This window comes from Lithobates pipiens, unplaced genomic scaffold, assembly GCF_037356315.1.
Source record: "Lithobates pipiens isolate NorthernLeopardFrog02 unplaced genomic scaffold, aLitPip1_a1.2 Scaffold_3, whole genome shotgun sequence".
Lineage (NCBI taxonomy): Eukaryota > Metazoa > Chordata > Amphibia > Anura > Ranidae > Lithobates > Lithobates pipiens.
The window spans coordinates 270,081,981-270,099,098 of NW_027507790.1; the positions used below are offsets into that span (position 1 = coordinate 270,081,981).

Sequence of the window (17,118 nt, forward strand, 5' to 3'; positions counted from 1 at the left end):
GGGAGGTTATTCCGGTACTATTTGTAGCAACCTAAGTTTGGAACCCCCACCGGGAGGTGGGAGATTTGTTATACTTGGTCAGCACCTCTATGGCCCACTGGTGCCTTTGCGTAGAACCTCACGCTATGTTTCTGGGCCCTCCATAGCAGATGACTTGGTTACTGGTTTGGGGGGGGGTGCGGGGAGGGGGGGACTGTTTATATCTGCCGTTGCAGGTGGGGTTGTGTTTCTTTTTCTGTTTTTTGTTATTTTCGTTTGTGTTGGAGTGTCTTTATGGCTCAGGGGGACATGCTCACTTTTCTCTATAGCCTGGTATGGATGTGTTCAGCTTGCACCTCTCTCTGGGGGGCTGCTGGGGGGGGTCTGGGGAGGGGGGGGGATCCTGTGGATTGTGACACTTTATATGCTTTCCTGGCCTGATGGGTGAGATCTCGCTTATCTCTTGGAATGTCCGAGGCCTTAACTCGGCGACCAAGCGTTCCCTAGTGTTCAAATTTTTACAGAGATTTAACCCCCACATTTGTATACTCCAAGAAACCCACCTGCTTGGCTCGCGGATACTTGGGGTCCGCAGGGCCTGGGTGGGCACTCATTATCACGCAACTTATTCCAATTACGCTAGAGGTGTCAGTGTCCTGGTCCACAGGTCCCTCCCGGTTCAGATCAAGGAGGTACGAACGGACCCTGGGGGCCGGTTTGTGCTTCTACATATGTCTGTATATGATAAAGATATGGTGTTAGTGGGCCTCTACCTCCCCCCCCCCGGCGAATGGGCAGCTGCTATATGACATTATGCATTTGGCCTTGGGGTTTCATACCTCGGAGCTCCTCTTAGTTGGGGATTTTAACTTAGTGCCTCAACAGGACCTGGACAGACTGCGCTCTACCTCCCGGGCTGGTGGGGAACTTCAGAGTTGGGCTGACACTTTTTCCCTTACTGATCTCTGGCGCCACTTTCATCCCAGTGGCCGTGAATCCACTTGCCACTCTGCTACTCACTGGGCGATGTCTCGCATAGACCTGGCTTATGCCTCTCCTGGGGCCCTGAGATGGACCAGGTCTGTGCGACACCTGCCTAGAGGGATCTCTGACCATGCCCCTCTCATGCTTACCTTGTCCTTGTCCCGCCCGCCAAATTCGGGGGTGTGGCGTCTGTCCGGGTTCTGGGCCACTGATGAGCGGTTGCGGGAAACAACTGAAGAGGCTGTCAGTAATTTTTGGCAGCACAATGCTGACTTTGAGAAAGGTTCTATTGTGTGGGACTCCTTTAAAGCTGTGCTCCGGGGACATTACATCTCCAATATTGCCTCCTTGCGCAAGGCAGCATCTAAATCCCTTACAGACCTGGAGGGGCGGTGTGGTAGGTGGGAGGCGGAGTATGTTCGCACGGGAGGGGAGGAGGCCTATCGGAGGTGGCAGGAGGCTGTGACCCAGACCCAGGAATCGCTACTGCACTCTAAGCAGAGGATTTTTGAACATGGCAATAAGAATGGTAGGCTGTTGGCGTGGCTGGCGAGGGTTCGCTCGGCTTCCACACATATTGCCAGTATCCGTGATGCTCAGGGACGGGAGCTCACCTCCCCTGAGGACATAAATAATAGGTTTTATGAATTTTTTAAAGGGGTGTACGAGTCTAGGCGAAGCTACTCGGACGATGCACTGACGAGCTATCTGGCGGGCATCCCCTTTCCGGTGTTGTCTGCAGAGCAGAGGACGATGCTGGACGGGGCGATTTCGCTGGAGGAGATCCAGTTGGCGATTGGAGGCCTTCAAGCGGGCAAGGCTCCGGGCGCTGATGGTCTGCCGGCGGAGTTTTACTCCCAACATAGTGATGTGCTGGCTCCTAAATTTAAGAGCCTCCTTGATGGGCTCGGAGAGGAGGACTGCCTTCCGGATTCCATGGGGGATGCTATCATTGTCCTCATTCCAAAACCGGGCAAAGACCCTCGGGATTGTGGGATCGTCCAATTTCTCTCTTGAATGTGGATGCCAAGTTGTTAGCGAAGATTCTAGCCACTAGATTGAACTCGGTGATTTCGACCCTGATTCACGCCGATCAAACGGGTTTTATGCCTGGAAAGGGCACCGATATCAACATTAGGCGTTTGTTCCTTAACCTCTCTATAGCTCATGAGACACCGGGGTCCCGTGCAATTGCCTCTCTCGATGCCGAGAAGGCATTTGACTCGGTAGAGTGGGGCTTCCTCTGGGGGGTGCTCGGTTGCTTCGGGTTCGGCCCTGTATTTACGAGATGGCTCAGATTGCTCTACAGGGCTCCCAGGGCCAGGGTGCGCACAAACGCCTGGCTGTCGGAACCCCTCTCTCTTCAGAGGGGCACCCGGCAGGGATGTCCTCTATCGCCGGGGTTGTTTGCTCTGGCCCTGGAACCCCTGGCAATCCTTATTAGAGAGTCGTCGGTTATTAGGGGTTTTCGAAAGGGGGACCTGGAGGAACGGATTTCCCTGTACGCCGACGATGCCCTTCTCTATTTAAACGACACGGGTCCGTCGCTATTGGAGGCGCTCGCGATTTTCAACAAATTTGGTTCCTTTTCGGGGATTTGTATAAATTGGTCCAAATCAATCTTGTTCCATGTGGATGACCGAGTGTCCTCGCCGGACAGTAGTATCCCACTGCAGAGGGCTACCGAGTTCAGGTATCTCGGAGTGACGGTGGCTAGGGATCCTGCCCGGTACTACGCTCTAAATGTGCTCCCTCTTCTCCGCACCCTGCGAGAGAGGTGCCAGTCCTGGTCCGGACTCCCATTGAATCTCATAGGGCGCATAAATATTCTGAAAATGGTACTCCTCCCTAAATTTAATTATATTTTTCGAAACTGCCCTGGCTGGATTCCGGGGTCTTTTTTCAGGGAGGCGGATAAGCTCATTGGGTCCTTTATATGGAACGGATCGTCCCCCAGGCTGGCTAGGTCTGTTTTACAGTCTCCTACGAGTGTCGGTGGCCTCTCCCTCCCCAACTTAAGGGCCTACTACTGGGCGGCTATACTGGTTACGGTTTCGTGGTGGTTTGCGGCGTCGAGGTCGAATGGGGCTGTGAGCCTGGAGGCGGCTGTTGTGGGCTCGCTTACGGACTTGCAGGAGCTGGTTTACAGGGGGGTGGCGGCGAACACGGCGCTCCCCGGCCCGACGAGGACGACGCTCAGGGTTTGGCGAGTAGCGGGGCGAAGGTTTGCGAGACCGAATTGCTGGTCTCCGGCCCAGCCACTGTGGGGTAACCCGAACCTGCCGCACTTTAGGTCGATCCCGGACCCGCAGGTCTGGGTGCGATTCGGAATAAATACGCTGGGGGACATCCTGTCGTCGGGAGGGATGCTTCCCTTTGCTCGTCTGGCAGAGCCGCGTGCCATGCCTGGTTGGATGTATTTCAGATACCTCCAGCTGTGCCATGCTGTTAGAGCTCAATTTTCTATATCCCCGACCTTACAATTCACTCCACTTGAAGAATTATTCACAGGGGAGGGCCCAAAGAAACCCCTCTCGGATGTGTACCGGGTGGTCTTCCCAATTGAATCTACGAGGCTAAATCTGCTTTGGAGTAAGTGGCAGGTTGATGTCCCTGCTCTGGAGAGGGAGGATTGGGAGGAATGCCTGGAGAGGGGTACTAAACTGGCTATATCAGCAAGTGATAAACTCATCCAGACGAAATTTCTTCATCGGGTGTACCTCACTCCTGTGCGTTTGTCCAGGTTATATCCCACTAGAGACCCCCATTGCCCCAGGTGCCGAACTGAGGTTGGAACATACCTGCATATGTTCTGGGAGTGTCGACGGCTGGAGGATTTCTGGTTAGGCGTTTTTGATCACTTAAATACCCGGCTGGGGTTGGGGGTCCCTCGGACCCCTGCACTAGCCTTATTGGGCATCCATCCAGATGAGCACATGCCTTATTACTCGAAGCTATTGACCTCCTATCTCCTCTTTTATGCGAAGAAGGTGATTTTGTGTAAATGGCTTTCGGAACGCCCCCCAAGTGTAGCCCGGTGGGAACGAGCAGTAGACGCTGCCCTCCCATTATACAAGCTAACGTACCATAATCGGGGTTGTCCGTGGAAGTTTGACAAGATCTGGCTCCCGTGGACCTCCGGGACAGCCACTTGAGGATAGAGTGGGGATCATGGCTGGCCTGCCCTCCAGTTTGTTGGGGTCTGCTGCCCCCCCCTCCCCCCCCCTCCCTTTCCCTCCCCCCCCTCATGTCCCCCTTCCTCTGTCCCCCCCCCCCCCCCCCTTCCCTCCCCATCTCCCATCCGCCGATGCTTACTATGACGACCTAAGCTTACTTATATGGGTATATCTCCTGTATTGTGTTTGGTGATAGATGATCTGTTCTGGGCCTCACATTTGAGGTATTCGATTATCCCTTTTCTGTTGTATGACACTCTGTACTACAATGTCAGTCTGTAAATACTTGGCTGTACAATTGAGTTGTTCCTCTGCCTTATTCTGTTTTGTATCCTGATGTGATATTTTTGAAATAAAGCACTCCTGTTTTCAAAAAACAGAATAGGATGTTTGCAGTATGTGACAAAAAGCACAGTGTAAAGAGTGAGATGGTTTAAAGAATGTAACATAAATCAGTGTACAAAGTAGAATGGTTCAGAGAATGTAACATAAAACACAGTGTACAAAGTAGAGTGGTTCAGAAAATGTAACATAAATCACAGTGTACAATGTACAGTGGTTCAGAGAATGTAACATAATTAGTGTACGGAGTAAAACGGTTCAGAGACTTTAATATAAAGCACAGAGTGGAGTGTTTTTATGGAATGTATAAAGCGCAGGGTACAGTAAGGAGGGTGGTTCAGAGAATGTTACATAAAGGACTGCATACAAAGTGAGATGGTTTAAAGAATGTAATTTAAAGCACAGTGTACAGAGTAGAGGGGTTCAGAGATTGTAACATAAGGTTCAGTGTACAGAGTGAAATGGCTCAGTGAATGCAACATAAAGCACAGTGTACAGAGGGAGGATGGTGCGGATAATTTAACATACAGCACAGTGTACAGAGTGGAGTGGGTCAAAGAATGTAACCTAAAGCACAGTGTACAGAGTGAGACTGTTCTGAAAATGTAACATAAAACACAGTGTACAGAGTGAGATGATTCTGAGAATGTAATCTAAAGCACAGTGTACAGAGTGGAGTGGGATGTAGAAGATAGCATAAAGCACAGTGTACAGAGTGAGATGATTCTGAGAATGTAATCTAAAGCACAGTGTACAGAGTGGAGTGGGATGTAGAAGATAGCATAAAGCACAGTGTACAGAGTGAGATGATTCTGAGAATGTAATCTAAAGCACAGTGTACAGAGTGGAGTGGGATGTAGAAGATGGCATAAAGCACAGTGTACAGAGTGGAGTGGGATGTAGAAGATGGCATAAAGCACAGTGTACTGAGTGGAGTGGGACAGAGAAGGTATCATAAAGCACAGTGTACAGAGTGGAGTGGGACAGAGAAGGCAGCATACAGCACAGTGTACAGAGTGGAGTGGGCCAATGAATGTAACATAAAGCACAGCGTACAGAGTGAGACTGTTCTGAAAATGTATATAAAATACAGTTTACAGAGTGGAGTGGGACAGAGAAGATAGCATAAAGTACAATGTACAGAGTGAGACAATTCTGAGCATGTAGCATACAACACAATGTACAGAGTGAGACAATTCTGAGCATGTAGCATACAGCACAGTGTACAGAGTGGAGTAGAACAGAGAAGGTAGAGTAAAGCTCAGTGTACAGAGTGAGGCTGTTCTGAGAATGTAATATAAAGCACAGCCACAACGGGTACACTTTTGCTGGTATGAATAAACATGGTGCCTTCTATCTGGGACTTGATGTGAAGCTGCACCTTCATGAGGACATGAATTTTGGGCGGATTCCAATCCACGGCAACAGATAAACTGAGGGCCTTCTTGCCAAAAAGGGAGCCAATCTACCTTAACATTACACCGCCCTATGTCTTAGCATGCTGCACCCAACGTATAAAAATATGATCCTTTATGACAGGTGCTCTTTACTTTGCTTGTTGGCTGTGTGTGCCGAGATATATAAAGTCGGTGTCTGTGTGACGTTGTGAAGAGCCTGTGTCTCCTATGGTTGGATGATGATGATTGACAGATGTATAAGCTGTGATGTCCTCCGCATGCAGTCATCAGATCCTCTGTGTCTTCCTGGACAGGTACAAGAACTGCAGAGCCCGCCACGTGCCAGCCAGGTGGTCAAAGACTGCGTCAAGGCCTGCCTGAACTCCACCTATGAGTATATCTTCAACAACTGCCATGAGCTGTACAGCCGCGAGTACCAGGCCGACCCGGTGCGTATCTCCGTATGGAAACCCCCTGTTTCTTAGTTTTGTAGTAGCGGTGGTCAGTCTGAAAATTCTATAGTTCCTCAGTGTGCCCCCCGGCACCTCCAGAGGGATGCATGATAGCGCCACTTTTTCATGTGTTCAGGTGAATTGCTTGAAATTAGGCCACACATTCCACTGACCGGGCTGTAACACACCTCCACCTTTGGACATGTTGGTCCTGCTATATATTTTTTTTTAGCGTAGAGCATTTCACACGGAGGAGAAAGTGGGAGTAAAATAGGCCCCCATCATTGGTGTCAGGGGCAGTAATAATAACCTCTAGCACTGTAATGTGTGTGTGGACACTATAATAACCCTCAGCATTGGTGTCAGTGGCCACAATTAAAACCCCATCAGTGGTGTCAACGGCTCAGTAATTACCCCCAGCATTTGTGTCAGTGGATACAATAATAACCTCAAACATTGGTGTCAGCGGACACAATAAAAAACGCCAGCATTGGTGTCAGTCGTTTGTAATTAAAACCTTCAACTTTAGTGTCCTTGGACAAAATAATAACCTCAAATATTGGTGTCAATGGAAAAGGGCATAACCCCCAGCATTGGTGTCAAGGGCTGCAATAATTACCCCAAGCATTGCTGTCAGTGGACACAACAATAACCCCCAGCATTGGTGTCAGTGGACACAACAATAACCCCCAACATTAGTCTCAGTGGCGACAATAATAACCCCCAACATTGGTGTCAGTGAACATCATAATAACCCCCAGCATTGCTCTCAGTAGACACAATAACAACCCTCAGCGTTGGTGTCACTGGACACAACAATTTTCCCAAACATAGTAATATCAAATATTGGTATCAATGGAAACAGGCATAACCCCCAGCATTGGTGTCAAGGACTGCAATATTTACCCTCAGCATTGGTGTCAGTGGACACAATAATAACCCCCAGCCTTGGTGTCCGTGGCCTGTAATTAAAAACACCAACATTAGTGTCAGTGGACACAATAATAAGCCCCAACATTGGTGTCAGTGGACATCATAATGACCCCCAGAATGGCGGTCAGCGGACACAATAATAACCCTCAGAATTTGTGTCAGTGGACACAATAATAACCTCAAACATTGGTGTCAGTGGACACAAAAAAAAACCCAGCTTTGGTGTCAGTGAAAGCGATACTACCCACCAACTTTGGTGTCAGTGGCCACAATCAAAACCCCCAGTCTTGGTGTCAGTCGCCTGTAATTAAAACCCTCAACTTTAGTGTCCGTGGACATAATAATATCAAATATTGGTGTCAATGGAAACAGCCATAACCCCCAGCATTGGTGTCAAGGACTGCAATTTTTACCCCCAGCATTGCTGTCAGTGGACACAACAATAAACTCCAGAAATTGGTGTCAGTGGAGACAATAATAACCCCCAACATTGGTGTCAGTGGAGACCATAATAACCCACAACATTGGTGTCAGTGGCCATCATAATAACCCCCAGCATTGCTGTCAGTGGACACAACAATAACCCTCAGCATTGGTGTCAGTGGACACAATATTAGCCCACAACACTGGTGTCAGTGGACATCATAATAACCCCCAGCATTGCGGTCAGTGGACACAATAATAACCCTCAGCATTTGTGTCAGTGGACACAATAATAACCTCAAACATTTGGAGCCAGTGGACACAATAAAAAATCCCAGCTTTGGTGTCAGTGGCCACAATCAAAACCCCCAGTCTTGGTGTCAGTCGCCTGTAATTAAAACCCTCAACTTTAGTCAAATATCAGTGTCAATGGAAACAGGCATAACCCCCAGAATTGGTGTCAAGGACTGCAATACTTACCCCCAGCATTGCTGTCAGTGGACACAATAATAACCCCCAGCCTTGGTGTCTGTGGCCTGTAATTAAAACCACCAACATTGTCAGTGGACACAATAATAACCTCCAACATTGGTGTTAGTGGAAACAATAGTAACCCCCAACCAGCCAGCGCTGCTCTAGCCAATTGCATTGACGCATTTCGCCCTTCCCAGCTTTTATCCACCACCTTTGAGTGGTGCTACAAGCTTTCATTAGGTATAGAATTATAAAGTTAAATAAAGTTAAAGCTAATAAAGGGTCTGGAGGATATTAGTTATGAGGAAAGGTTGCGAGCACTGAACTTATTCTCCCTGGAGAAGAGACGCTTGAGAGGGGATATGATTTCAATATACAAACACTGTACTGGTGACCCCACAATAGGGAGAAAACTTTTTGCGGAAGGGAGTTAAATAAGACAGGGGTGGCCACTCATTAAAATTAGAAGAAAAGAGGTTTAACCTTAAACTACGTAGAGGGTTCTTTACTGTAAGAGTGGCAAGGATGTGGAATTCCCTTCTACAGGCGGTGGTTTCAGCGGGGGGCATCGATAGTTTAAAAAAACTATAAGATAATCACCTGAACGACCGCAACATACAGGGATATACAATGTAATACTGACCTATAATCACACACATAGGTTGGACTTGATGGACTTGTGTCCTTTTTTCAACCTCACCAACTATGTAACTACTAAATCTAAATCTTCCAAAATTAGGACCTTTCTCCAGGGGGACCATACCATTTGCTCTTTTAGAAGGTTCCTCAAAGGGTTTAATGTTATTGTTCTGATTTCTCTTCCTCCAGAACAAGAAGCAAGATCTACCTCCTGAAGAGCAAGGGCCTTGTATAAAGAACCTGGACTTCTGGCCCAAGCTGATCACGCTGATCGTATCGATTATCGAGGAAGATAAGAACGCCTACACCCCTGTCCTAAACCAGTAAGCAGCTCCCGCCGCTGTCCGGGCGCTCCATGTTCGCCTCCGCCTTTGTCTTCTTCTAACCCTTCTGTGCTTTGTAGAGCGGTCATCTCCTGTCAGTCTGTCTTCCTGTCCGCTTTGTCTCTTGTTGTATAAGTGACGTCGGCCAAGCTTCCTGATGGCAGGGTGAGTGAGGGGGGAACCATTGCTCGTGCTTGCCTGCCGCCTGAGTGCCGGTGCATTGCATGCTCACCATGTGAATGGCGTGACCCAGGTTTGGAGGACCATCGGGAGGGTGTGGTGGTGTCCCTGGTCCCTGTAAAAGGTGCAGCCAGTCGGCATGATGAGTTGGATCTGGAGATGGAGGATGATGGAACTCCAGAAGATATGTTTCATGTATAGTGGTGTTTGATGGACTGAGGATAGCGTGGTAGATCATAGATCAGACCAACCTGGAGCAATGTCCACCTGTCCAAAGAGTTGGAGCTGTAGAACGGAAACTTCAGGATCTAGGACAGTGATGGAGAACCTTGGCACCCCAGATGTTTTGTAACTATATTTCCCATGATGCTCCACTACACTGCAGAGTGCATGAGCATCATGGGAAACGCAGTTCCGAAATATCTGGGGAGCCAAGGTTTGCCATCACTGATCTAGGATCCTCCAGTGGGTTTGTTATGTTTTTCTTGGCTTTGTATGTTGGCTGAGCATACATACAGAAATTGCATGCGTTTCTAAAGGGGTGCTTTTGCTTAAGGTATAAAATACAGACCTGAATTTACCCAGAACATCACTTTATCTCTCCTATTCCTCCTGTTCCCATGTTTTGTTTCGTTTTTCTGCTGCCTTTTTTCCCAAAAAAAAGAATGCCATATAGAAACCTTTGGAATATTCTTCTAAGAAAAAAAATGTATCTGTGTTATAGGATTTAATAGTTTCCCATCATTACTGGTAGTTATGTCCTTTCCTTTAGACTTTTGTTATGTATGTTCCTTTATAGAGACGGCAGAAGGAATATTGAGACTACCCCATTTGGCACTGGGATGAGCATAGGTCCTTGGCATGGGAAAGTGATGTTGGGGAGTCTGGAGCAAAGGTAGACCTTCAGAGGTCTCTGAGTCCTCTAAAAAGACAGTGGGGTGACTAAGCCAAGCAGAATTGCACCCCTTAATGGACAACCCAAGCAGTGGAGCACCTAGTATAAAATGAATACTCCATTATACCCTGATATTGTATGGCCACTTTCCCTGCTTGGTTGCTTTTTAACGTCTCTTCTGCAACTTACAAAGCTGTTTTGCTGTCGGAATCCTATGCTCCATGCTTCCAGGCTTTGGGAGAGGGAACAGGAAAAGTAAAACTTCCTGCGCTGTGTTAGCCCTTGTACACACGGTCGGACATTCCGACAACCAAATCCGTCTGATTTTGTCCGAAACTATTGCATACACACGGTCGGACAAAGTTGTCAGAAAATCCGATCGTAGTTAACGTGATGATGTTATTTCGTTAGGACGGGACTACGTTCAGGCTAGTAGCCAATAGCTTTGGTCTAGGAATTTGATCTGAGCATGCGTGGCACTTTGTCCGATCGGAATTCTCTACACATATTCGGACAAAGTCCGATCGGATCATGTTGTCGGAAAATTTTATAGCCCAGCTGGAAAACTTGGTCCGTCGGATACTCCGACGGAAACAGTCCGTTGGAGCCCATACACGGTCGGATTATCCGACAACACGGTACTATCGGACATTGTCCATCGGAATGTCTGACCATGTGTACAAGGGCTAAGACTTAATTGTAGCAGGCACAGCAAAGTTAGGAAACATCCCCATCATGGGCACACATCTCTATGACTCATGTATGCCCAGGATGCTGGTAGATCCTATTTTGACAATCGCAACAGGTCCTCTATTAATTTTGCATGCTTTTACTTGCCAATATCTATTTCTGCTTTATATATATCTATATCTATAACTATATCTATAGTTCTATATAAGTTTTCTCTAACTTTCATCTACTGCATTAGTAGCAGATTTAAAGCAGAACTCCAGTTTTTCTCTCCCCGCTCCCTGACTTTCCCAACCTGTGTATTTACAAATGAGTAGTCTACTTCAGGGGTCTCCAAACTTTTTAAGCAAAGGGCCAGTTTACTGTCCTTCAGACTTTAGGGGGACCCGGACTGTGGTCATTGGGAGTAAAAAAAAATGTCACAGCATTGGTGGAAGTAAATTATTATTGGTTTTAATGGGAGAAATCGTGCCCCATTATTGGTAAGGAATGATGCCCTATTTTTGATATCATTGGGAAAAATAGCACCCCAACATTGATGTCTGTGGGAAGAATAGTGCCCCAACACTGGCGGTCAGTGGGAGGAATGGTACCCCATCATCGGTGTCTTTTGGAGGAATGGTGCCCCAACACTGGTGTCAGTGGCAGGAATGGTACCCCATCATTGGTGTCTGTGGGAGTAATAGTGCCCCAACACTGGTATCAGTGGGAGGAATGGTGTCTCATCATCGGTGTCTGTGGGAGGAATGGTGCCCCAACCCTGGAGGTCAGTGGGAGGAATGGTACCCCATCATTGGTGTCTGTGGGAGGAATGGTGCCCCAACACTGGTGTCAGTGGCAGGAATGTACCCCATCATTGGTGACTGTGGGAGGAATAGTGCCCCAACACTGGTATCAGTGGCAGGAATGGTGCCACATCATCGGTGTCTGTGGGAGGAATAGTGCCCCAACACTGGTGTCAGTGGGAGGAATGGTGCCCCATCATTAGTGTCAGTTGTCAATGGAATCGTGCCCCAGGGGCTATATAGAGGCTAGCCAAAGGGCCGCAGATTGGAGACCACTAGTCTACTAGTCTATCCAGCTGGTTTAGTGAAATCACAGATTTCCACTTCTTCTCTGGGCAGTCCATGCTATTGCACAGTACAGTGGTGATATGTGAGCATTGTAGTGTGATTCAAGGCCATCACAATCATGCACCCCCAGGACGTGTGTCATTTACAGCCTGGATTTACTGGAAATGGGTTGAATGACACTGCATGGAGAGGAGTGGATGACACAGCACGGAGAGGTTTGGATGAGCAACAACTAGGAAAGGAGGGTCTTATGAGGACCGCTCCAGAGAGGGGGTGAGTATTGCAGAGCTGATTATGTTTTCCCCCTCCTGGCCAACACTTTTTGGTCCAATTAACCTGCAGTTCTGCTTTAAGGCTAATTTTACTATAATTGATCATTTTAGCTGTGACAGTTGAAAACAGAAACTTGGCTTAAAATAGTGATCCTTATGGTATAACAAGAGCATTCTGTCTTATAGAATTGAAACTTTAGTCCAGCCTTTCTCTACCTTTTTAAGATGGAGTAACCCTTATAATAGCTTTCTGGGCACAGGGAACTCTTGCTGATAATTTGGAATCAAATTGTTTGTGCCTTTAATGTGACTATTAAAGTGTTGCTTCTTTTTCGATTTCTGGATTGAGTGTGAATAGGATTAGAGCCAAGTTATCAGCCATTATTGTGGCCATTGGGAAGATTTTCTCTCACTTGAGACCCAAGAAGGGGGTACGTCCCTCTAAATTTGGAGCAATGCCTACCTTGGACAGTGGTGACTGGTACATGTTTCCCCTTTGGAACATCTCCTTTCTTCCCATCTATCAATGGCAATTCTAAGATTATATATTACTCCTCATTTTATGTGCTTTCTGAATATTTCCAATGGGGAAAAGTCTGACTGGGACTCTAATGACGTGTACAGACGACCGGACTTTCCGCCAGACTAGGTCCGACGGTTTCTCCGACGGACTTTCGGCGGACTTTGCAAACGAATGGACTTGGCCACACACAATCACACCAAAGTCCGACGGATTCGAGCGTGATGAAGTACGACTGGACTAGAATAAGGAAGTTCATAGCCAGTAGCCAATAACTGCCCTAGTGGTGGTTTTTGTCCGTCGGACTAGCATACAGACGAATGGATTTTTCGACCAGACTCAAGTCTGTCGGAAAGATTTGAAACATGTTCTAAATCTAAACTCCATCTGATTTTTCGACAGCAAAGGTCAGATGAAGCCCACACACGATCGAATTGTCCGACGGATTCGTTCCGTCGGACCTTTGCTGTCGAAAAGTCCGGCCATGTGTACACGGCATAAGTTTTCATCACTATATCCGAAATAGTATGCAATGTGGGATGCAGTTGAAGTTTAAGCATGGTCCTGTTTGAGGTGTTGGTTTTATCCCCAAAGTTAATAGCTTCATTGTAAATTAAGTACAGTTATTCCTAGTCACCACATGTCCTGTCTGTCCTGAAATCTTGGTTAAGTCCATATAATTGCCCCCATAATGGGTTCAGGGATGACGAGTACTCTATAAGGTCTGTTGGTTGGTTGGTTGGTTGGTTGGTTGGTTGTTTGGTTGAGCGGCCTTGCAGTATTTTCCAGTGTTAGGCAACTTTCTGAACCTTACAGCTGTTTGGGAAGCTATCCTTTGCCCTGTGCGTTGACTTACAAAGTGATATCTACTCTTATTCCTAAAGGTTTCCCCAGGAGCTGAGTGTTGGGAAGGTCAGCGCAGAGGTTATGTGGAACCTCTTCTCACAAGATATGAAGTACGCTATGGAAGGTAAGAGGACAGCTATGATTATGTGTTGAAAATAGAGTTTGAAGCCAGTTCTAGAGACAGCATATCACATCCACATCCTATTGAATTAGATACAAGAAAATTGAAAAAAATATATATCTTTCCCATATGGATGTGATGCTGTCACTGAGCCAGCGGCTTCTCCAGTGGTGAGACAGCTATCAGATATGGTTTATAGATTTACATGTGAAACCCGCCTTTTTCCTCCTAAAGTGCAATTCGATGTCTGCCAGACTTGGTCGATGGATATGTCACTATTGACTATATATTGGGTATTGGCTGGGCTCCTTGTTTTGCTGGTAGCCACATATATCTTTAATTTTTTTCTATTGATGCATGTTTGCCTTTCCCTGAAGAAGCAGAGATACATCTGCGAAAAAACGCGTTGGTTGACTCTATGCTCAAGAATCTTCTAATCTTTTGCTGGGAACAAGTATCATTACTGACAATATGATTCATGTTGTTCAGACATTGAGATACTTTCTTTTATGAAAATGTTTTTATGATATTTTAAACAAAATACATCGTATCTGGGCTCACCTCAGTAACGGCATCACGTCTTTAAAAGTCCTGGTTCCATATGGCAAAGATGAAATCTTTCCAATTTTCTTGTAGCTATGATTATGTGTTGAGTCAGGTAAGACCAGAGTCCATCTGTATGGGGGCTCAGTGCAGTTTGGACCTTCCCTATATATTCTCTAATACAACCTTACAAGTTAATCCATTGCTTCCTGAAGAAGTTTGGAGTAGAAATACTTGGATATTGTTTGTTTGCTACTCAGATGCTTTTGATTTTACTCAGGGTGGTCTTTTTGTTCTGCCATTTTCTCTCCATATTTCTCTTAGGATAAACCTTGTGCCTTTTTCAAATGTTACTTAGTTAATATTATATGCCTAATCTTATGGTAACCCTTAATAGGTATAAACTGAAAAGATGACCCCAGACAACGCAATTTTGTTTGCCTCTCTGTCCATCTGTGCCTTCATTGTATCTTTGGATTTGTTATTTAGTAGTAGAACTTTGGTTTCATCACCTTTGGTTTCATCACCAAACCCATAACAGCTCCAAGTGTGAATGGGCCGAAAAGAGTTCCTGGAGAGGACTCTGCTCATGGTGGTTGTTGTCTGATTTCTGAAAGTCGGCTAAAATAATAGCTTCTCTTTGTTGCCTTTTTTTTTTTTCTTCAAACCCCAACTTGGAAAGTTTTGTTGTGTAGCTACAAATGTGAAACCTAGCAGATTTTTTATATAATAAATAGCCAGAAACCCAGTTCAATACAGCATTGGACCTCTTTTACGGCAGTGGCTGCTACATGTTTTTTCAGTGAGTCCGGAAGGATCTTGTGTTATCCTAATGTTAAAGAATTCCAGATATGGATATTTTTACATGGTTACACTGGTCCAAGTTGGATCAATATATCTATACCATACCTGGTCCATCCCTCTGGAAGCAGAAAATCGCTGTAGTAGTCGCCGCTACTCCAGCGATGGCCACTAGCTTCTGGGTCCCGTGGTAAGTGACTGCCTTTAATGCTGCTTAATGGAGGCAGGAGGTCACCCACTAGACGTGCCAGTTGGAGGTCGCTTTGCATTTTCTTCATAAAAACAAAAGTGTTCTCTGATTGGATGTGGCAGAGACTGTGGCTTCATTGACTTGCTTCTTCTGCTCATCCAGTCAATGCTTCCTATTCATTGATAAAATGCAAATGATCGCTAAATAGTACTCGTTCTGAGCTGGCCACCGAGGAGCGGTGTAGTAGCAGTGTCTACTACAATGATTTTAAGCTTCCGGGGGATCCCACAGGTATGGTATATGTATAGTGAAATTGGTCCAAGCTTTATCAATGTATCTATGAAAAAATGTCCTTACCTGGAATTCAGCTTTGAAGGCTAAATCCACTTTTTAGACCATTTTACTTGTTACACCCATATTTATTTAAATATATTTATTAAATGTATCATATTTATTCATTTATATTTCGCAGTCCATTGACATGTCCTCCTGGCGCCGTAGGTCAAAAAAAATTATCTCCTTTTGAGTCGGTCTAATCCCTCGTTCCCAGAGGCATAACTAGAACCTTTAGGGCCCTGGTGCAAGACACCTTGAAGGGCCCCTCAACCAGGGCCCTTCCCCCTGATCCCCAGGCCTTTTACTCCCATCATGTGACCCTTTAATATGGTCCCCCAGCGGACCACCTTTCTGCCGTCTTGGGGTCCCCCTACAGTGGCGGAACGCCAGGGCCCAGTCACAAGTGCAACCTTTGTGACCCTGGTAGTTCCGCCACTGTTGTTAGTAGTTTTTTATTTTTGTTGTGTTATTTTTTTACAGTTTTATTTTTTATTTTTTTTAAAGTTTTTTTGGGGGCTTTGGTGAAATAGGGGTCTAAACAGATGTCTCACTTTTGAGACCAAGAAAGGGACTGAGGACAGATTCATCAGTGCCTTTCTCTGCAGCCTCAGCTGCACAGAATGAATGAACAGGAATAGCTCTGTACAGAGCTTCCCATTCATTCATAAACTAAAGCATAGTAAACACAGTTTACTTTGCCCCAGCTATAAATGTATTAAAAAAAAAAAAAAATCACTGACTCTATTCATCAAGACAAGGAAGGGGGCAGTAAATTACACATTTACCAGCCCATTTCCTTCTCTCCATCCAGACAGATTCCTCACGGCAGCCGGCAGGAGGTGGGAAGGGGCAACCTGGCAGCACTGCGGGGGGGGAAGAGAAGCATACAGGGGCCCAGGCCAGTAGAAAAGATGAGCCGGCAACCCACTCGCTTCTACCTAAAGAGGTTTATTAGCATAATAGCAATGACATATCCAACATAATGCTAATGCATTTTGGCCAAAGCCGTCCTCAAAGCCCAGGTCAGTTGGACAGGGATAGGGAGGCAACGTGAGCGGGATGTGGAGGAACCAATGCCCTCCATTTCCCTACTGCAGCCACTGAATGTCTGCAGAAGAGATAGGAGGAGCAGTGGGCCTTCAGCGGCTACCTGGAGGGATCGGTGCCTCTATATTCCACTGCCTCCACCACCCTCCTATTCAGGTGTACAGGGGGGCTGAGTTGCAATGATGACTTCTGTACACATGCCTCCTGCTCCTTTCCATGTAGATTCCTGAAATAAGAGCAGTGGGGTGTTGCAGTATGTAAACAACTGCTGCTTTTTCCCACTTCCAGGCTAGGCAGTGCTTAAAGGACAGTAATGGCTGACCTTGGCACCCCAGATGTTTTGGAACTACATTTCCCATGATGCCCATGCACTCTGCAGAGTAGCTGAGCACCATGGGAAATGTAGTTCCAAAACTATCTGGGATGCCAAGGTTCGCCATCACTGTTATAGGAGCTTCCATTTTGAAGGAAAAAAAATTCAT

The 17,118-nt window shown here is 46.5% G+C and overlaps 1 protein-coding gene across 9 annotated transcripts in view; it reads left to right on the forward strand.

Moving 5' to 3' along the window:
• Nucleotides 1-17,118, forward strand: part of UNC13B (unc-13 homolog B) — a 626,059-nt gene that overhangs the window by 488,344 nt on the left and 120,597 nt on the right. For all 9 annotated transcript variants that reach the window (XM_077463165.1, XM_077463167.1, XM_077463166.1 and 6 more), the window contains 3 exons: nucleotides 6,193-6,327; nucleotides 8,989-9,122; nucleotides 13,637-13,722. In XM_077463165.1, coding sequence (XP_077319291.1) covers nucleotides 6,193-6,327; nucleotides 8,989-9,122; nucleotides 13,637-13,722 — 355 coding nt within the window. The remainder of the gene's footprint in view (nucleotides 1-6,192; nucleotides 6,328-8,988; nucleotides 9,123-13,636; nucleotides 13,723-17,118) is intronic.